The sequence below is a fragment of the Cajanus cajan genome, chromosome 1 (genome assembly GCF_000230855.2).
Source record: "Cajanus cajan strain Asha chromosome 1, NIPB_CcT2T_4, whole genome shotgun sequence".
Taxonomy (NCBI): Eukaryota; Viridiplantae; Streptophyta; class Magnoliopsida; order Fabales; family Fabaceae; genus Cajanus; species Cajanus cajan.
Window position 1 is genome coordinate 85812348 of NC_138517.1, and position 22831 is coordinate 85835178.

Consider the following 22831-nt stretch of genomic DNA (forward strand, 5'->3'; position numbering starts at 1 on the left):
GAAATTGGAATTATTCTTTAGTCACGAATAGTCAATAAATGCTTATATTACCTTCTAATCCCTGTGGATACGATATTTTTACTACTTGAACGGCCGGTATACTTGCCGTGTTTGAGACCGTTGATAGAATTAAACGAATTTACAAATATTAACAAAAGCACTTCAACGGAAATCTCAACACTATGCACTAGCTTAATGTTACTTAAGTTGGTTGTGTTGCAAAAGTTGTAAATGATGTAATTGTTTGATTCTTTCACAGGCTTACCATTTCTTTTTCTTGTGGTTGGACTACAATGATCATATTTGATATGTGAGCAGGATGAGATTAGGATGGATGACTTGCTTGGTGGAGGGTCATATTGGAGATGACATGGTTTTGTGAGACTACTACGATGTAGTATGTTTTTGTATAGGCATTTAACCAACAATAGAGTTTCTTTTTTATATTTTTTAGTACCTTGTATATTTGGATGTGCATTGTATATATATACATGAATTATACGTAATCCTTAAAGGACTTCATGTTTTTAGTTATATTGGTAGGAATTACTTTAAGTTTTCAGCACCTTATACATATATTTATTACATAAATATTTAGTTGACTATTACATGAGAACCCTAGTTATATTAAGTATTTTCCATTACATTGTTATTGTGTTATATTAAGTGCAATGACTTGTCAAATCATTACAATATTATAAGAAAATTATTTATGTAGACTATTTTCATTAAATTATAAAATAATTAAAATTATTATTCAAATACTTTTTTTATATTTTTTTTAATATTTTAGTTAATAATATAATTTAAATTTACATATCCAAATTATTATAATTATATATAAGATAAAATGTTGAATGTAAATTTTATAATATATTATATAAACTAATATACACATTATTATATATAATATATTATATAATATACATATTATTAAGTAAGTCTTGGTAGAACTATTTTACTCAATAACTCATAATTAATTTTTATTGAATTTCAACGATCTAATCATTAAATTAAAAGTTTTTATTGTATATATTAAATGTACAATTTTTTCAAAATTTGAAAACCATTTGATATTTCATTACAAAAGTTCAAATTAACATATATTCATAAAAGTATATTGTACATTAATTTGAACTTATATAATGAAATACCAAACTATTTTCAAGGTTTACAAAAAATGTATACTCTTAATTATACAAGAATTTTTTTTAATTTAACGATTAGATCATTGAAAATTAATATAGATTATGAGTTGTTAAGTGAAATAACTCTATCAAGAGTTACTCTTGCAGTAAGCGTATTTCCTCCCTAATATATATTAAAGTAAATTACACTCATACTCCTTACGTTTATTTAACATTGTATTCAATATTCCTTTGTTATTTAACCTACAATGAGATCCTTTAAAGTTGAAAAGATGTTACACTTGTATCGCTTGTGTTTTTTTGAGATTGCACCTAAGACCCTTTGTTATTTGGACTTATAATAAGACCCTTTAAAGGTTGAAAATATGTTACACTTGCACTCCTTGTGTTTTTTCAAGATTATATCCAATATTCTTTTGTTATTTGCACCTACGGTGAAACCTCTTAAAAGTTAAAAAAAAAAATGTTACACTCACACCTCCTATATTTTTTTTAGATATCACCCAATGCTCCTCAATTATTTGGATATATAGTGAGACCCCTTAACAAATAAATAGTTAAAAATATTAGACAATAATCGTGATTAAAAATAGTAATTCTAAATTTTAAAAGGATGAAAAATAAAAAAATAATTACAAAGATTAAAATCAAAACATACTTATTTTACAAGAATATATATATATATATACCATTTCATAAAAATAAAATATGAATCAATAAAAATTAATGAATAAAGATAATAATTTAAATACTCAATAAGTCAATAATTTTTTTGTCTAAATTAAAATAATTTGATATCCACACATATTAACTCTTATATATTAAATACCACGAGAACGGTTCTAGTTCTAGAGAATCTTTTAAACAAGTTTTTAATAATTCTTTCAACTTCTTATTTAATTTGATTTTTATTTATTATAATTATTTATGAATTAGATTTTAATATTTTAAAGATATCTATTTATATAAATTTTAAATATAATCTATATATTCAAATAATATATATATATAATTTATTATAAATTTTAGTATATATATAAATATTTGACATGCATATTAAAATAATAGCTTTAATTTATTATTATATCGAAGCTTTACTTTACCCATTAGCCAAAAATAAACTTGATGAACTAAGCCATTGCTGGGACAAAATGATGGAGCAACAGAGGCTCAAGCTTGGGATCATATCAATAAAGCAATCGAAAATTATTCACATTCACCATTAACAACCCTCTTACTCCAACTGCAGTATATTACTCAACCTCAACTACCACCATGTCTCTGATTATAAGTTTCTGGCCGAATCTCCAATTGTTTTTCATTTATGTGTCCTCTGTGTCTCCACTTTCTTTTCCATTCATTTATTCTTGACTTTAATATTAAATACTTGCCTGCTGAAGCCATGACCCACCTTACCTCACCCGTGCCAAAAACAAAAATATCATCACTACTATGCCCGTAATGGAAATTACCCTATGCAATGAGACGTGTATATATGTGGTTAATTAATACCCACAAGTTTAAGTGATTTTTTTAAAGTTAGATAAAACTGATTTTAAAATATATTTTAATGATAAAATTTACATTAGAACGTGTATAGATAGAGTATTTGATTTTTAATAGTATGTGTGATTGTGCGTACGTCAAGCACTTAGAACACCACAGTCAAGTGTGGCTCTAATTACTTCCCAAAAAGTAATGGTAGAAACAAACAAACTACCATAAGTTCATGGCCATTGTTTGGACCACTTCACTGGAACCCCTCCAACTGCTTGGACTATTTAGAAAGACCTTGAGTTTTTTTTCTTTTTATTTTTTACTAAGAGAGTCTTGCTGTAAGAAAATTTATTTATAAGTAATTTTAAATCATAAAAATAAGAGTTTTCTTGTTGTTAATATTTAAGATGAAATTAGTATTTTAATATGCATAATACACGGTCTAAATCATTGAAATTATTATCTATCCATTCGTTGGAAAGAAACTAAGATTACGAGCAAATCTTTGGACACCATATTCTTCACATGGAAAATTCAATTCCGTTCAATACTTTTTCTTATTCTTCCTTGGCTAATCAATATTTTTTTAGTTTATTTTATTTTGAATGAAAATATACGGCAGGAACATTAGAATTTGTGTACTATGAGAAAATATCTTTTAATTACAAAGCTATTATGTATATTTGATTTTATTTTGTGTTTTCAAAAATGATTATTCCTTATAGAAATATTTGAAAGAAAAATAAAGATAAATTAAATTTTGGTATTGAAAATAAAATTGTCAAACCAAACATGTGACCAACTTTTGAATAGAGTGGTGATGTGCAGGCATGGAAAGAATCTGATTGGAGCAAACTTGGTTGGGTCATGAGCGTCATCATCATGGGAAAGAAGAATAAGTGATGAGTCTGATGACTATCCTGCACCACTCAAAGGGGCCAATTACTTTAATTTCGAGAATAATATCCATGTTTGAAATATCTACCTCCTAACTTGTTTTCAGGATCTTCATAAAATTAGTTGTAGAATTTTGTAACAAAAAATACCCTCGTACCTTTTCACCATACAAATGCCTTCCCAATTGCTTTCACTTTCACACAACACGTAAAGGCAAGGAGAGTCGAGACACGAAGCATCTCATCTGTGATCTACCTTCGTTCTGACTTTATGCCAAAAAAAAGTGTATCAATGACATCGTGGACATAAAGAATAGAACATTCACCCGTATAGACTAGTCTAGATTCTTCTAGGAAGGGATATAGTGGACTGTGCTAACTAAACAATTAACAATCACGCATGTTACACGCTTTGAACGCAACTCAATCTGAACACACCCAATTTGTTGACTCAGGACTGGAGAACAAATTCAATTTATAAAACACGCTTTAACCAAAATATGATGACCACAGAAAACAGGAATAAATTATAACACAGAAATATAGTAATTGTTCACACAATAAGGTAGACAACGCTGGTAGATTGTTTAGAATTTGTGGTAACGTGACCAGGCAAAAATATCCCCATTTACATATTATGATACGATTCCACATATGTGCGTGTTATGAAAAATAACTAGACAAATTGAGAAAAGAGAAGGGCAGGAAACAAATTACAAATATGATACCAGAAATGGTCTGTCTCTTTTGTTGAGCATTCTCTATTGCATCGTTAACGGCTCAACAAGGCTCGTGAATCTCTTGGAATACATTATACATATGACATTGCTATAATTTCTTATGACTTAAAATTTCAATGAAAGAATCAGTAAAGACTTACAACAAAAATTGGGAACTGAGTAAACACAAAAGTATTACCACTATAAAACAGAAATTGACATTGGTACTGAAACATCACCGGCAAAGCTGGTATCCCTAGTTGTAGTTGAATTGCTAGCAAACGCATAGCCTACACCTAATCCACCATAATGTAGAGATGCATTCTCACATCTCTGAAACACTCTTGCAAGTGAAGCTGCTTTTCTTCTTGCACGCTTTGTTCCTGTAAAAAGAAGGGTTTGAAGTAATCCAGCCAAAGCTGGCGCCTTCACAACTCTTTCGGTTGCAGCTGCACCTCCACTACGGCACAACTCAAGCAACGCTGCAACCGCGTTTTCTTTACCTCTCGGTGTTCCACAACGCATCATTCCAATTAATCCAGCCACCGCTGCTTCCTCATTCACAACTGCTTTGGCCCCAGCAGGCTGCCGGACAATCAAGGCCAGCGCACCGGCTGCTTCTTCGGCCACTCCTTCGTTCCCCAAAGCACCAACCAGAGCTGTCACTGCCCCAGCCTCTATCATTCTAACACAATTCTCAGTGTGTGTGGAAAGATTGAACAAGGCTGTGACAGCATCTTTCTTTCCCCTTGGAGTCCCCTCTTGCAACATCCCTGCAAGGGCCTCAACCGCTCCGGTCTCATCTGCAATTATTTTCTTGTAGTCATGGACTGCGGATAGACTGAACAACGTGGCAGCAGCATTCTCCCGTGCCTCAGTGGTGTGTCCAAATCTCAACACATCAACAATTGATCCAAGACAACCATCCTCATCCATTATCCTGCTTTTGTTCTTGTCATATATGGACAAATTGAGCAGTGCAGTCACAGAATTCTCCTGAGCAACAGCATCAGGCGATGAAAGTAAATTCCGGAGATAAGGAATGGCCCCTGCTTCTGCAATGAAGGCGCGGTTTTCCTTTCCAGTCTTGGCAAGCAACCGAATCTCCCGAGCGGCCACAGTCTTCCCAGATTGAGAGCCATGAGCGAGCTGTTGAATGAGAAGCGTGGCGGTGGCTCTGTTGGCTTCAAGGGCAGCTTTGGTGGGAGATGCCGAGGCAAAAGCATCAGCCATCATGACATCCATGACCTCCGGAGGGTCAAGGGGTACTCCATGTGCAGTGCACCACTGCACAATCAAATTCCTGAGAGCCCGGTTGGGAACAAGGCGAGTGTTAGCAAGCATTTGGCCTGTTTTGGGGCAAGTGGTATGCCCTTCTTCCATCCACCTGGAAATGGAACTCCTATCATAAGTTTGACCCGTGGAAATTATCACCGGGTCTCTCATCAAATCCAACGAAATTGGACAGCAAAAGTCCTTAGGAACAGTCAAAAACGTTTCAGCAATTTCCTGAGTAATCAACCTCCTTCTAGACTTCTTCTTAGTCCCATTCTCCAAACTAAGCTCATCCTCCTCAAATCCAAAGAGCAAAAACCTGCAATACCTAGTCATAGCCACCAATCCATTAAGCACAGAAATAGTAGGCTCAATGTCACCCTCATGATTTACAATCTGCTCCTCCAAGGCCTCAATTTCACTCCTACAACTAGCAGCATCCGGAATCTGCAACTTCTCAACATAAAAAGACCTCAATTCAGTAGAATCAGGAATCCTTCCATTCTCAAACTCGTCAAGAAAGGAGAAAAACCGGATCCTAAGAGCATCATCATTCATATCTATAAAAAGCCTAGCCCTCCTGGACTGTTTCTGCAAGAGCTCAACCTGTTCCCTAACATCCTTACTCAACCCGACATCCTTAACAGGAAAAACATCCAAAAGGGTCGAAATTTCTTGGTTCAAATCGTGGAAGTGACCAGAGATGGAATGGTTCTGAAGCAAGAGCCACAACTTACTCGATTGGGCGCAGTAATCGAGGAGAATCTTGGAGCGGTACAGCAAGAGGTAAAGCTCCTTGAGACAAAGCACCGCCGTTGGGGGAAGACACGAGCCAGAATCGGAATCGCTCAAATACTCCAAAAGCAGCTGAAAAACCTCCACTCTTCGGATCAGAGACCGCGAGTTCTTGCGCTGGAAGAAGAAACAACGCTTCGAGAAACACGACACAATCTCGCTCGCCACCGTGACAAGGGTCTGAACCAAAGCGACGTCGCTCAAGTCAACGGGGGCCAGAAACGCTTCCAACGTCGGCGACCTTCTCCGCCGGAGCGACGAAAAAATTGCCCCTGAAGCCATACGGGAAATCCTAGGGTTTCCAAGTCCACGAGGAAGCCCAAAACGTGTTATTTTTTTAATGCCCAGATGATAACTTCGGAAACCCAGAAGCTTTAATGGAGAAAGGCGAGGACTTGCACAAGTTTCAGATCTGGGGTGGCAGAGAATAAATTTTCCAGGGAAAAAAATTCTTGCTTTCCAAACGCCACACGCAAGAGAGAAAGAAAGAGTATGAAACAGTTGGTGATGGTGTTGGGTGGGGAGTTGAATGTTCAAAGGGTTATGAAGAAGCGATGAGATTGAAATTGAGAGAGAGAATTAAAAAAAAAATTGAAAAAAAAAATGTGCCGAATCCGCGTATGAGTACGAGAGGGAAAAGAAAAAGGTTACGACTTTGTTTCTTTATCTCAAATTTTTCTAATTTTTCAATCCCGTAGGAGTTTCGATGCAGCCTGCGTGACAACGACTTTCCTAAGTTTGACGGATTGATCATGCAGATTCTGGTCCATTCGTTTATTTGTATATTTTGTATTTATTTTGGGTTAGGTTTGATGGTTTCAATTGCGAGACAGGGAAAGAGTAAAGGAAAGGGTTAAAGATGGGTTTGGGTTGTCAACCGAAAAAAGAACGGTTCGGCTTTTGTGGGAAATTACGATTTTAGTGTTCTTGAAATAGGTTGCTATCGCTGTCAGGTGAGGCTTAAATGGTAATAGAAGGTGAAATTGGTGGCTCCACGTCGTGTGTTGTCTTCGTTTTGACTTTGTGGGTGAAATACTGTTTGATGCACTTCGTTGCTTTCTTTGGTTATCATTTCAGACTCTTAAAGTCCACACTGTTTGCAGTTCCTTGATATGTGTGCATCATGTTTCTTTTTCCACCCACAAGATAAGGAAATACGATGCATTTGCTACCGTTCTGAGGTTTTTTATTACTTTCTTTACTTTAATTCAAAAATGGGTACATTATCTATTCTGTGTTTTTCAATGCCCTATTTTTCTCTCTTAGATTCATCTCCTAACTTGGTAATTATATCCCTTCACAACATATTTGCTACTATAAGGAAACTATCTTGATGGAGAGAAATAGATTGTAATTTCCATTAATTATTGAAATCACTTTATCCTGATTAGTTATCATTTACTAATATTGTGTGTTATATTATTGTATTTACTCATCATTTTAACAACGAAAAATATTAGATATTTACATTAAAAAAAAATTTACATATATTTTTCTCTCTTGATTTTATGTGATAATATTTCTCGATAAAATTTGAATATAAAAATTAAAATAATTTTTTAAAAAATCATAAAATTTTAAAATATCAGTTTTAAATTTAAGGAATTAAAAATAAATTTATCTTAAGTTTAAAAAATTTAAAATATATTTTAAAAAATAAGTTGGTAGAATTTTTTTAATAAATTAGTAATTATACTTTGTTTAAATCACTAATTCCTTTTAATTTAATATAAAATTGGTAACAAAGTTTAAATTTAAAACCTTGAGTATATTATTTAAACTTTTCACTAATAGGTCTGTACTAGTAATTCAGTTAAAATCATAGCTAATCTTGTCTTACTACAAATCACTACTCTTTTAACAACGTGAAGAAAGCATTTTTGAAAACAAAACTTGTGATTATTATAAGTAAAAGTCAGAGTGAGTATTATAAATAAGTAATTAGGATAATATGTACCAGATCATTGATTCTAAACTTGGTGTGATAATTGTATACCTACAAAAGGGCTGGTGTTTAACTGTGATGGGTTATAAAAAAAAATTAACAAAATGCAAATTTGATATTTTTCAATTTAAATTAGTATTTGTGCTATTTAATTGGTTTTTATCGTGTTTTACAATACATCATAATAATTTTTATTAAGAAGTATTTAAAATATTAATAAAAACTAATAATTCAACTTGTGCATAGACTAAATATTTATTAAATATAATTAAAATTTATAATAATTTATACTGCAAATAAATATGATGTTTGGATGTATAAATTATATTTAAAATTAGTATAAATAGATACTTTAAATATATAGGTTATATTTTAAATTTATCATAAATAACTTATATTATAATACAATATTATTTTTATTCATTGATAGATTATTTTAAAATATCAAAAATTAATTAATAAACAAATATAGTAAACAAAAACTGAATTAAATAAAATGTTAAAAAAATTAAAAATTCTATAATTGATAAAAAGTTAAAAATTTATGTTTAATATATAAGAATTAATTAAATATGAATAATTAAAAATTAAATAACATTTATATCTATAATGTTTCGTGATATTATACATTAATCTCTTTTTCTATCTCTACACGGAGTCTTAGTTGTTTGAAAATATGACACTAATGCCCTTCATACATCATATTAACTTTCTTAATTGTTTGAAAAAAATGATATCATGTTCCATTATAATGTGTTACTCGTTAAAATAATATAAGATGTGCAATCTCACAAAATCTCAGAAAATACTAATGTTTTTCCATTATATATAAATTTTAAAATTTAAATTAATATGATTGGTCTAATAATGAAAGGTCGGATTATTATGTACCTGATTATAGGATCAGACTTTATTAATATCATTATAATTTTAATTGATAAGACTAATATTGTATAAGTATAAAAATTTCAAAAAAAAGTAAACTCAAATAAATGCAATAAAAAAAACAATTTTATACTATTTAATGTTACCATCTCTAAAATGTTATTTATTTAATTAAAATTCTGTTTTTAATAGTTTTATTATTTTTAACATCAAATTTCAATAAAAGTTAGTATTTGGTAAAGAAAAAATTATTTTTAATTGAAATTAATAAAATTAAATAATTTTTATTATTTTTATTTCACGTACAAATTAATTAATGTTTTCTTAGATTTGACTCTAGAAAGGGTAATTTATTAAAAAGACAAAAAAAATGATAGGAAGGAAAAATAGAGAAATGAAAGAGCGGTTTTAAATAAAAATGAAAGAGTTGACTTGAGTAAAGAGATGGGGCACGCGATTATGATAATGAGGTGGATTATGCTTACTGCTTAACTGTAATTAGGAGATAAATGCCTTTTTATTTTTATTTCTCTTTTGACCAAACAAAAGAAAGAACTAGGCACCACTCCAAACGCCAAGTTGACCGCTCAGATTCTCCAAACATACAAAAGTAGACGGGGAAGCCGATATGCTTTTTAATAACCATATTGCTATTTCATACTATTATTACTATTTTATTATTTACGCCCATATTTATTATATATAAATATTTAAATTAAATATACATAAATATTTTAAATATATAAATTATATTTTAGATTTAAAATAAATAATTTGTATTGTAATTTTTTTATTTTTTGATAATTTATTTAAAAATATTATTATTTAATTAATAAATAATTATGATAAGTAATAATTAAATTAGATAAGAAGTTGAAAAAAATCTTACAAATTCTCTCGTTGAAAAAAAATTTGTAAAACATTATTGCATAAAATAAAGATTTATATTTAATATATATCAGTTACTTTTTAAAATATTAAACTCAATTGTGAATGAAAATTTTTGTGAGACCCTTGCAGCCTTCACTTCCTTTTCCTCTCCCTCTCTATCACTCACACTCTCATTCTCACTCCCTCATATACTTTTCTTTCCCCCCCCCCCCAAATTTCCTACTCACTTGCTGATTCTTCCTTCTTTGGTGAGCATAGGTGCTGGTCAAGAGTAGGTGGTTGGATTTCTAGCTAAGTTGTGTGGAGCTTCCTAAGCTTCTCCTTCTTCTCCATTTCATCTTTTCGGAGCTCGGATTTCTTCACTGAGATAAGGGAAGTTAGTTTTTTCATGCTAGTTGTTTGGGAGTGAGCTTGGGACTCACTTGTTGGCTAATTTCTTGCGTATTGATGGTTGTATTTGGAGGAAATTTCGTTTTCGGGGTTTCGGGGTTTTTGATGAAATTTGGGGATTTTGATGATTTGTGGTTGCATGCTAGAAATTACCTGATTTTCGTGTTGTGTGATGAAAATGTGAAGTTTTGGGCCGATTGCATGTGTTTGAATGACTTGATTTTGTAGGATTTTGAAGAAATTTCAAACTTGGTGAGTTGTTGTTGGGTATCACGCCGGACGCAATTCTTGGCGCCGAGCGCGTGACCATCAGAGGACTCTATTGGGCAAGCCCGCTGGGCGCAAGGTTGTGTGCGTCGGGCGAGCTTAACAATAGGAGCCTCTGATGGCCCACGCCGGGCGTGGTTGGACCACGCTAGGCGCGATATCAGTAAGTAACATAGCTTTTGGGTTTCTGGTGTTGCGCCGGGCGTGACTACGTCTTGCCGGGCGTGGAGACTCCTTGGAAGTCTCTGCCAGAGGTGGCGCTGGGCGCAACTGTAATTGCGTCGGACGTGAGACCTTGGGGAGGTCTCTGCCTACCATGCGCCGAGCGCGAGTTTGGCACGTCGGGCATGTGAGGCTCTTTGGAGTCTCTGCCTCCTAGCACGCCGGGCGCAATTGAAATTGTGTTGGGCGCATTTGAGCCCTGGTGCTCCCTGGTTGGGCCATTCCGGCGCGACCATGAGTGCGCTGGGCGCGGATGTGATCATTATTTATATGCTGATATTAGCTGAAATTGTTGATGTTTGCTGAACTGAGCTGTTAATTGATGAATGTTGAGCTGATTTATAATATTGTTGTGTTGTGAGTTGTTTAAGCTGTGCTGTATAATGTTGAGCTGTGTGGTATGCTGTTATTGTTGTGATGTGTTGCATGCTGATATAAACTGTTGTAGTCCGTAAGGCTGAGCTGTTGTAGGCCGTAAGGTTGAGCTGTTGTAGGTCGTAAGGCTGAGCTGTTGTAGGCTGAAAGGCTGTGCTGTTGTAGGCTGAAAGGCTGAGCTGTTGTAGGCCGTAAGGCTGAGCTATTGTAGGTCGTAAGGCTAAGTTGTTGTTGGCCAAAAGGCTGAGCTGTTGTAGGCCATAAGGCTGAGTTGTTGTAGGCCGAAAGACTGAGCTGTTGTAGACCGTAAGGCTGAGCTGTTGTAGGCCGTAAGCTTGAGTTATTGTAGGCTGTAAGGCTGAGCTGTTGTAGGAGATCTCTGAGCTGATATGCGTGACATATTATTGTTTGTTTACTGCTGTTTATGTTGTATATGTGATGAATTGTATGTTGATGTTGTTGTATTAGATGATATGCTGATGACTGTAACTGATATAATTCTTGAAATTATATGTATATATGCTAATTTCTTTTCACTAGCTTACTCTTTGTTGTTTCCTTGTGGTTTGGACTGCAATGATTATACTATGTATGGGAGCAGAGCAGTGATAGGCTAGTGTGTAAAAGACAAGTCTGTGGCTGACAGATGCAGTGGATGATATTTGATGTTTTGTTGTTTTTGACCACTAGTTTGACTATTTTGGATGTATTTTGTACATTGAACCCTAGGCTAGACCTTGTGTATATATTTTAGTTGTTTATATATATGCATCTTCTTTCCCTACAATTTTTATTGTTAAAAATTAAAAAAAATTGAATAATTAAGGATTCAGTAACTAAAAAATACTTTATTAAAAATCATATTGAGAATGTATTAAAAAAATAATTTTAATTATATATTATTCTTTTATTTTTTATGATTTTGCAATTTTGTTATCCTTTTTTTCATATCTCCTCCATGACTATGTATTATATCTTGACATTAGATGCCGGATTGTAATAGTTAGTTGACTATCAATGTAACAATTTGATTGTTAATGAGATTAGTAATGATATGATAAATTCATAAATATGTGAGAGTGCACATAATTTCTAGACATGCGATGAAAAGTAAATTGAATTGACTTCTTGTACTTTACTTTTAAATTTTTGATATTTTATTATTTAACTTTTTGTTTGCACATGATACGAAGTCATAATACATTAAGTATGATATTTATAACAATGAGAGTTACCGTAGAGGGCTATTTGATCCGACCTGACCTATCATAGATTGTTCAAAGCTTGGGTAATCCAACCTAATTTTGGACGAGCCTATGAAAGATGAATTGACCCCTCTCACCATAGATTAGTGAGCTAAATAAATTGACTCACTTACATTTTTTTTTCATTTAAATAAATAAAAAATCATTAAACTTAACAAAAGAAAAATGATTACTTTAAATATGATAATTACAACTATCTTAAATTATAAAAAATAAAAAGTATTAACATTAATTATGATAATTTGTAACTAATAATAGTGTGTATAATTTGTAACTAATAATATATATATAATTTAGTCAATATAAATATACAATTACATAAACTTACATTTTAAATAAAAAATAAAAAAATTAAGTGAATTTAAATTAAAGTTACGGATTGACTCATTGACTGATGATAAATTAAACCATAGTTTTTCTTATAATGAAAATAATCCATCTAGACGGTTCTAATGAAAATTAAAATGGTAAAATGAAGCCACGTGGCGCACAATGAATCGAAGATTGTTTGGAAAGCTGAAGGAACAGGTGACATTTGACTTGCGCCATAGGAATGAATGAATGGATTAATGGTATTGATAAGAGTGAATCACGCTAACCCTTCTCGCTTATCACACCATTTTTGTTCTTATCTCTTACTAACATCACTCATCTGCAAACTATTTTTTTTATCCAACACCTATACTTTTAACATGTTGTATATTCAATGAGAATTGAGAGCAAGAGAAAAACAAATTTCAACCATATAATTAAAATATTTTCTTTATAAGAAGCACAGCAAGTCACGACCATTAAAAAAAAAATGTGCTAATTCTTTTCCGTATCTACAATTTAAAGTTATTTCATTTTGAGAAAATAATGTTTGTTGTATAAAAGTCTATTACGCTATTATCTAATCATAAATTATAAATTATTAATTATGATAAATTTATTGAATTCTTTAATAGTAACTATTTATATAAATAGTACTTCCTAACTAAAATTAATAAATTGTATAAAGCTTTTTACTAACAAAAAATAAACACATTATTTTTTCCTTTTCTAATTCAACATCCAGATATCACGTGCATTCCATAAAAAAAGTTGCTAATTTTATTCCGTCTGTACAGTTTGAAGTTTCTTTTTCTTTTTGTAATGTCCAAATATTACACGCATTCTATCATATAAATTAAGACAAGTCAACTTAAATTACGTTGAATAGAAAAAGTTTTTATTTAATGACTTAAAAAAGTTTTCAATAATTTAAAATTTAATTTTTATTGTTAAATAAATTTATTCGATTTGTGTCTTTATTTTTTAAAATGAATAATTTTAATCTCTATTGTTCAATAATTTATGTTCAATGTTGTATTTTCTAACGACAGTCCTAACTAAATGTACCTTTTTTTTATACTTATTATTTATTAGATCACAACAGTGACAATCTTAATTAAGTAGCATAATTAATTATAAAATAATTAAAAAAAATAATATAAATTTTATATTTAGAACTCAAATTCAAAACTAATAATTAATCTAAAATATTCTCTCATCCGCTCATACTTAATTACTACATATATTATAATGAGTAATTATTACTTAAATATATTTTTAAGTTTTTAAAAATATTTTAAAATTTAGTTTTAGTTTCTAATAATATATATATATATATGTATATATTAATTTTGCAATCATTTTATATTAAAAGTATTCCGTATAACTTAATCTCGTTTAGGCAAAAAGTTACTGTCTTGATCACGCTTAGCACCACTCAATAAGAGTCCAATGTCACCAAGTCAGAGAGCCCTTAAGGTAACCACGCTTGGTGTCCCTCAACCCACACCCGACATGACTAATTAAGTCAAAGAGCTCTCATCGCACTCGATACTACCAATCTTGCATTTGGTGTCAGTGAGGTAGAGAGTCTCTAACGTATGTCACATGTGACACCATGGAGCTACACCAAGCGCAATGGTGATTTTTATACTTTGCAGAATCACAATTTGGCTCAAAACTTGCAAACAAGCAAACCAAAACAATATACAACTACTAACAACAAATGTATACACTTCAAAACACACAAATTCAACACCAGATTTAACATGCAATCATCAATCACCAACTATCATCAATATTTCCCCAACATTTCCAAAATGAACCCAAAAACTCAAGATAACCATACATATTATTCTCAAATCAGCAATTCAACCTAAATAATTTGATTTTCAATATGAGTTCAATAATCACAACATACAAAAATCAAACTATAAGCTCCCTTTACCTTAAGTCACCAAAAAAGAGGTAGAAAGAAGCAAAATTGGTCATTCCAAGCTAATTCTGCATAGTCACAACAACCACTTTAATTCTCAACTTTGAAGTTAAGTCATCAAACAACCACAAAATCTACTCTCGGGATAAGGATGAAAGAAATCCGTGAAGTCGGAAGAGAAGATGGTTCTCCTTGGACTTTAGAGTTTCTCTCTCTAACTTCTCTTAAATTTTCTTAAGAAATAAATTTATGAAACTTATATAAGTGTCAAGGAAAATCTCATATACCCTCTCTTGACTGATCAACTTGACCTTAGCTCAAAATAACACTTGAACAACAAAAATTCATAAGAATTTTTAAATTCTTGGAATTGTACAACAATTAACCAACTAATCACAATAATTAAATTAGTAAAATCAACAATTACTAACAAAATTTCATAATGTTAACCTTTTTACAAATTTATAATAAAAATTAATATTTATGTTAACTATATTTTTTTTAAAAAGGTTCAATTAATTATGTCCAAAAAAAACTAAATTAAAATAAAATTTGTTATATATTAAATTATCTTTTATGATAATAGTAGTCGACAACTATATAAATAAATTATTTTTTCAATAGTTATAAATATTTTCAATGGTAGAATCATTCTAACAATGACAACAACAAAAATGAAAAAGAAAATAAAGAGAATAGAAAAGAATAATGATAGGAATATATAATATATATTTACATATCTTAATTTTTAAGCTATTGATTTTTTATATAAGTTAATTTGCATATATCATTTAAAAATGTTAATAAATATCTTTTATTTATCAAATCAATATAAAGAGTAAGGTTATTAATCTCGAGAGTTTATATAATCTTACTAAGGTCCTGAAAACTCAAATAAAAAATTGGTAAGGATTTACTTAATATAAAAAAATATGTTATAATATTTATAAATAATATAATAACTCAACATTTCAACTCCATATTAAAGTAAAATAATAAATTATAATATTAAAATAGCAATGTTTAATAGCAAATCATGCATAATTTCACACACGTTCTTAAAATGACAACAAATAAAAATTAGAAAAGACTAATATCTTCAAATCTCTATGTCTAATCCTCTAATAATATCATTTTTAAGTCCAAGGTCTCTATCACCATTTTCATCATCACCATCAAGATCTTCCTTAGATGAATGTTCACTAAGATCATCATAAAAAAACATGATGTTTAATAAATATTAACTATTATAGTATAAGTGTATTTCTTGATTGAATAAAAAAATGGAACACAAAGAAGATAAATAAAAAAAATGGGACACTAAAAAGAGAAAAAGGCAGGGGGTGGTGGGAAAGAATCCCAAAAACCCATGACGCGACTTCGATCCTAACTAGAGAGAAATGACAACTCTAAACCTTCATTGCGATGGCGATCAAATAGTACGAATAAACACAAATAAGCACTAGAGAGAATGAAATCACATGCAAAGCGAAACAAGGTTGACAATGTGAAATGTGAAGAGTGGGAGACGCAATCAAGTATCAAAACACTAAGTGAAAAGCTCGTTTTGGAACTTTTTTAAACAAGTCCTCGTAGTCTCACAAATTGGGACTAAACTCACAAGATTGGATGAGATTGCTTGAGATCGAGTGTGATTACTTAAAAACAAGTTTGCTTTTAAGTTATATAGGTGGAACTAACCAATTTCGTAGACTCTCAAATTATTACTATGTGTTGTCACTCGAGATTAACAAATAACAACCATGATAAAGAACATATTCATAAGGTCATTTTATTGCAAATATAATTTGTATAACTTTTAAACTAACAAAAACAAAATACAAAACAAAAAGACTATTAAAAAAATGATACTAAAGTAATTTAAAAAATACTATTATCTCTACATTAAATACTATGAACAAAAAATATTTTTATCAAAAAGTATAAAAATAAACAACACTTAAATATATTTATTTTAACATAACATACTCAATAAAAATAGTTGTTTAATATACATATAAAAAAATTATAATTAAAAAAAAGTTAAAGAGTCTTGATGCCCTACTCTACTATATATGTCCGTCTTTAATCCGTCTTCTATTATTTAATTATCTACTTTCTTCCTTTTTCTTCTTCTCTAGCTTATTCTTCATTCTTAATTATAAGTCTATTTTTTTAAATTTTTTTTTATTTTTATTAATCCATACGTAAGTCCACTTTTTTTATGTCTTTCTCGTTCACATGTTTTTTGCTTTGCTTTTTTTTTTCTTTTCATTTTAGTACCAAAAAATATTTACAATGCAATGTTTCATCGTCACTTTTTCCATAGCCTATTCAATACCTGCTTTATCCTCCTTTATAAATATTATTATTGCCTTCCCTTCCACTTCTTTACCTTATAGGATGTAAATGAATTAGGTTGAATCATGTTTTAATTATTTTTAAGAGTCAAGCATATTAAACATAGACAGATTGGGTTGATTTTTTTATTTATTTTTTATATAAAACAATTCTTTGGGTTAAGCGATTAGCGTTGAAATTTTATATTTCCATAATTAATTTGAATGAATATTATAAAATAATTATATTAACTAGTTAATACTAATGAAACGAGTCTTGTTTTACTAAAATAAAAAATCTAGTGAGTCCATTAGATTGTTAAATTTGAGAATCTGTTGAACACACCTCCTCCATTAATAATAAATCTTCATTATTCTTTTATTTAAAAAGGCACTGGACGCTTTGAGCTTTAATGAATACCCTTTGATCGAAGGCAGAAGAGAGTCATTCCATTTACTTGTTTTTGTGGCTAAGAAATTAAAATGACCGACCACGGAAATTTGAAGTTCTTAAGATCACACATTTTTTGTTCCCTTGCGATGAAGGAAGGCAAAAAGTCTTCCATTTAATATTGCAACTGCACTCTACTACGTACTTGTACGAAATAATCAAATACTAAAGAAAGAAATCAAATTGGTCACTCCTTCTAATGTGAACCACGAGATGGAGGAAACTCGGAGGTACCTGTCATTAATATAAAGCTAACTATAATTATTTTTAACCAAATTAATTTTGAGTAGGATGTGTAAACGTAATACTTAAATCATTTTAATCTCATTAGAAACGTGTATGTAGCTAAATCAACATTAAATGATTGTCTTTTCAAGAACTCAAGACTACGCCTGCCTTTTTGCTCACTCTAAAATATTTCAATCAATTAAATAAATTAATGGAGATCGACCAAGTAATGTAATGGTCATCGCAAAAGTGTTTATGAAAACAAAAGGAGCAAATTAATCAAGAAACAATCAAGAAGTGATATTCATATGTATAATTTATATTAATTTAAAAAAGTTATAGTTTAGATTTGAATAAAACAATCAAGAAAATTACAAACACCATCTATGCGCACCAATTAATAAATCAGAACTAAACATATATTATATTAGATTGATATTTTGATTTAAGTTCTACTTTTCAATCTTAGGAATTTAGTATATGATAAAAAGGTTTTGAACAAAAATGAATGATGTATATGAATTTAGCTAATATAAGATAATAATGAGTAGATTACTGGGCCAAAAGCCCAAAACGCAAAGCATACTATATTTTTTTTTAATGTGAACTCAAAGCCTTTTATCCACCATTTGCTTTCAGTCAAAAATCAAAAGGTACTATGGACGCGTTGTTATTGTAGTGCAATCGTTTCTTATAAGACTTGGATCGGGCTACCCTTGTTTGTGGGTAGAGATGGCAATTTTTTATTTTTTATTTTTTATTTTTTATTTTTTATTTTTTATTTTTTATTTTTTATTTTTTATTTTTTATGCGACTCGTTTTGAAATTTTTAAATGAATAATTAAATGGAAACTTATTTAGTAATGTGACGGAGATAGATAGTTAGATATTTATATACTACTCGTCCAACTCGGTTGCCATCCTTATTTGCAAGGTTTCTAAAATTCATGTTTTTATTATAATTTTTGAGAAATACGATCTAAACATCTAAATATTCAAACACTAATGACATTTTACATTTTTCTTTATCTATCTTCCTACCATATCATATAGTTGATCGACTAATTTGAAACAACGGAGTAATGATGGCGACAAATTTAGTGAAAATATATAGTTTTAATTAAAATCACAAACTATAAACATACATATATAGAATCAAATAAAACTCGAGTTATACTTAATTTAATTTTAATTACAACAAGATAAACAATATTAATTATCATAAAACAACGAATTAAAGAGTTAATACGATAAATATTAATAATGAAACAACTACTACTAGATTTTAATCCTGTAGTAACATTTTCTTGTTTACATTTGTTAAAATGTTACTATATATTATATAAATATGTTATTTCGTAACATATTTTTGAAAAATATCATTATAAATAAAGTAATATTTTGTATTTCAATATTATTCTTTCCAATTGTTTATACATAAAATGAAAGGTAGGTAAAAATCTTACTAAAGAGACGCTAAACTTTATAAAACTTGAGCAACATGGGTATAGCATGTGAAATTCTTGAACAAAACTTATATATATGAAGGGAATTACAAAAAGTACATCAAAATACAACACAATCACACTGTTGGGAATAAGATGTATGCCCAAGATCCAATCTATCTTATATGCATTAATGAGATTGTACTTTATTTTCATGTTTATTGATTATGAGAAATAATTAATATGATAAAGTCCTTGATTAAAATTAAAGACTTCTTTTTTTATAATAGAGATTATAATAATGAGAACAAGTCATTTTTAATTTTAATCTAAATTGTTCTTGATTGTAGGATTATTGAGGATAGGACATCATTAATCCACATAGATCAATATATGTGTAATAGTCTTTATTGGATAGAGATTAATATATCTCATTTATTAAATTACTCATATAAATAGTACATATAAGGATATGACTATTGAACAGACTCTATAAAGGAGAATTCTTAATGGTTATGTATTACCTTAAAATTTTGTCAATAGGAAATTCTTAAGAAGAAATATATAATTTCCTTAGACTTGAGATTATCATAATAATTAACAAGATATTTATTATACTTTGATTTCGGACACCTAATACCTAAAGGTGTTAGTTGAATGATTATTGGGTGTAATTAAATTCTTGTAGAATTAAATGATTAATCAAGAAGGGATCCATCGACTCTTGGTAATGAGTTTGAGCTTTATAATGAAAATAAGGACCTTGGCCAAGGCAATTGAAATAATAAAGAAAAAAGAGTTCCTTGTATTTTTCATTATATGTTAACTGATTAGAATTTAACAATTAAACCATATTCTAAAGATAATTTAGAGCTGTAAAATGATGGAAGGAAATTTTATGTTAATCTTCTAAAAGGTTCTTGAAAATATTATTTCATACTATCCGGACGTTAAGGAGTGTTGCTAGACGCCAACCTTGATTAGTAAATTAATGTAGTTAATTTACTACCGGTTTAGTTTTGAACCTACAGGGTCACACACTAACGAGTGTTCTAATCTTTGCTCAAGAAAATTTATTATTTGATAATTAAATTAAAGAATTTGATTTTACCAAATAATTATTTTCTTATAAATAAAATATTATTTATTTATTTTTGACTAGCATCAAAATATAAATAGTATTTGTTTCTATTAAGATAGAAAAGCACGTCAATTTTTCAATTTCAAATTGAAAGATTCAATTTGAATTTTGACCTAGTCAAAAGTGATTTTGATAAGAAAAGATAAAAACTAATTTCTTTTGGATATTTGATAATTCCTATTTTTTAGAAGATAGGATATGAAAGTTGTTGCTAAGTGAATAGATATGTTTACATATTTATAAATATACAGCTCTATTGTGGAGAAAAACACACAAAGAAACCATAAAAAAATTAGTTCTTTTTCTCTCTTATATCCTGTGCTGAAAAGTTGCTCAGTCAAGAGGTTTGAAGGAAATTTTTTTAAATTTCAGACTTCAACCGGGTAAACTTTATTGACTTTCATGAATATCCTATTAATTATCATGTGTAGTATTAGCATAAAATAGATCTTTTTATTTCCGCTACACATGTTTAGAACATGATTAAACTTTCACAACGGGAGAACTAGAAATATGTTACAATAGTAACCCCAACACACGATAACTTATTATAATATTTAAAAGATTTACAGATTCCTTCTTGTAGCAATCTTTTGGAAGTAGTTTTTCATCTTATTGTTAGATTCCTCCATGCAATAGTTTTGGAAGTAGTTTTTTTGTTTTTTATTTTTTTATTCTTCTTGTTAGATTCCTTCACGTACAATCTTTGTGACATATTCCTTGCTGTACGTTTTTGGCTTTTTATTTAATTTTTAATTTTTATTTTTTGTCTTTGTATTGAATTGCTCCGTGCATAACTTTTTTCACACATCTAAACTACTTTTTTTAAGAAGTCTTGAATTGAGTTAAACCTTTAGCTTGTGTTTGGTAAGAAGAAATAAGGTGGATAGTGAAAATGAGAGATTGTTTGGTTGAGGACAAATAAAGAGAAGATAAATTAAAAGGTGTTGGCTCTCACGTTTCAGTTATTTATTTTTCTCTCATTTCTCATATACATACTTTATTTCTTATATATTTTTAATATATTTTTCTTTAACTAAACAACTAAATTTTTATTTTATTTCTTACCTTTTCACTCAATTTCTTACCTATTTCTTTTCTCTCTACCAAACACATTAGTTTTGAAAACCTCTTTAAAAGCTTGAAAATAAAATTGTTACGTAATATTTTTTATTAGTTAAATATATCATAATGATTATTTTTATTTCTTTGCAAATAGTTACTCCAACTTGATAGCCGTCTTTATCTTCAAGTTCCAAAATCTGTGTTAAGACTTGACAAGATCATGTAATGCGTCGCTGGATTACCCTTATTTGTGGTTTCTAAAAATCATGTATTTATTAGTCGTACAAATTTTTAATAATAGTATTTCAACATCTAAATATTTTAAACACACTAATAAATAATTAATAACATTCCACATATTTTCTTTATGTATCTTCCTATTATATTTTCTTTATATATCTTTCGGTCCTGCTCCTGTATTTTTATATATATATATATATAAACTAAATTTAAAAAATTTTATATGTAAAAGTTTGTATTATCTTATTCTTTTTTTTCATATTTATTAGAAATAAAAAAATAAAAAAATAAAAAGAAAGTCCAGGAGCGAGGATGGGAAAACTCAAATCCCGGAGTCGGTCATTCGTCGGCTTTTGGCTAACGCTAAATAAGTCGACTCAATTTTTTTTGTGTCAGCTAAGCCGTCGGTAATAATTTTATTTATTTTAATGTTTTATTGTCGGTTAAGTCGACACTACGTTGACACAAATTTTATTTTATTTTTTTTCTTCATCTTTTTTTTTTGTTGAATTTATCATTTATTCATTCTTAATTTTAACATTACCAAGACTCGATCCTGGAACCTTAACGTGTTAAGAGAACTTGATAACCAACTGCACTATCATACATTATGCATATATAAGATTAAAAAAATCATCTTTATCTTTTTCAAAGAAAGTATAATTTCAAAAAAATCATTATTCTTTAAAAATAATGCTGACTTTTCTAACGCTAAATTTAAATTGAGTTTAGTGTCAGAAAAATCGACGCTATTATTTAAATATTGCGTCGGCTTTGTCGATACTAACTTAATTTAAGTTTAGTGTTGGTAAAACAGACGCTATTTTTTAAATATAGCATTAGTTTTTTTGATATTAAACTCAATTTAAATTTAGTGTCGAAAAAATCGATACTACGTATTAAAACAGCGTTTGCTTTTCCGATAATATTTACGTGAAACTATTAATCCACGCTTATTTTTTTTGCAACTATTTCATTGTATTCTTATAGTGACTTTTCCCCCGACGAGTATCGGAACAGAGATGAGGACGGTTGAAATCTACGGGGCGGGCCGCGCCCGGCTGCCATGCCTAACCAATATTACCAATGATGCACTAAGAAAAG

The 22831-nt window shown here is 29.7% G+C and overlaps 1 protein-coding gene across 1 annotated transcript; it reads right to left on the bottom strand.

The window, feature by feature from the left end:
* Window positions 1-4263: 4263 nt before the first annotated feature.
* Window positions 4264-7109, bottom strand: LOC109812712 (U-box domain-containing protein 17). Its single transcript, XM_020376735.3, has one exon. The coding sequence runs from the start codon at window positions 6610-6612 to the stop codon at window positions 4462-4464; it is 2151 nt and encodes a 716-aa protein (XP_020232324.1). The 5' UTR covers window positions 6613-7109; the 3' UTR covers window positions 4264-4461.
* Window positions 7110-22831: the final 15722 nt, after the last annotated feature.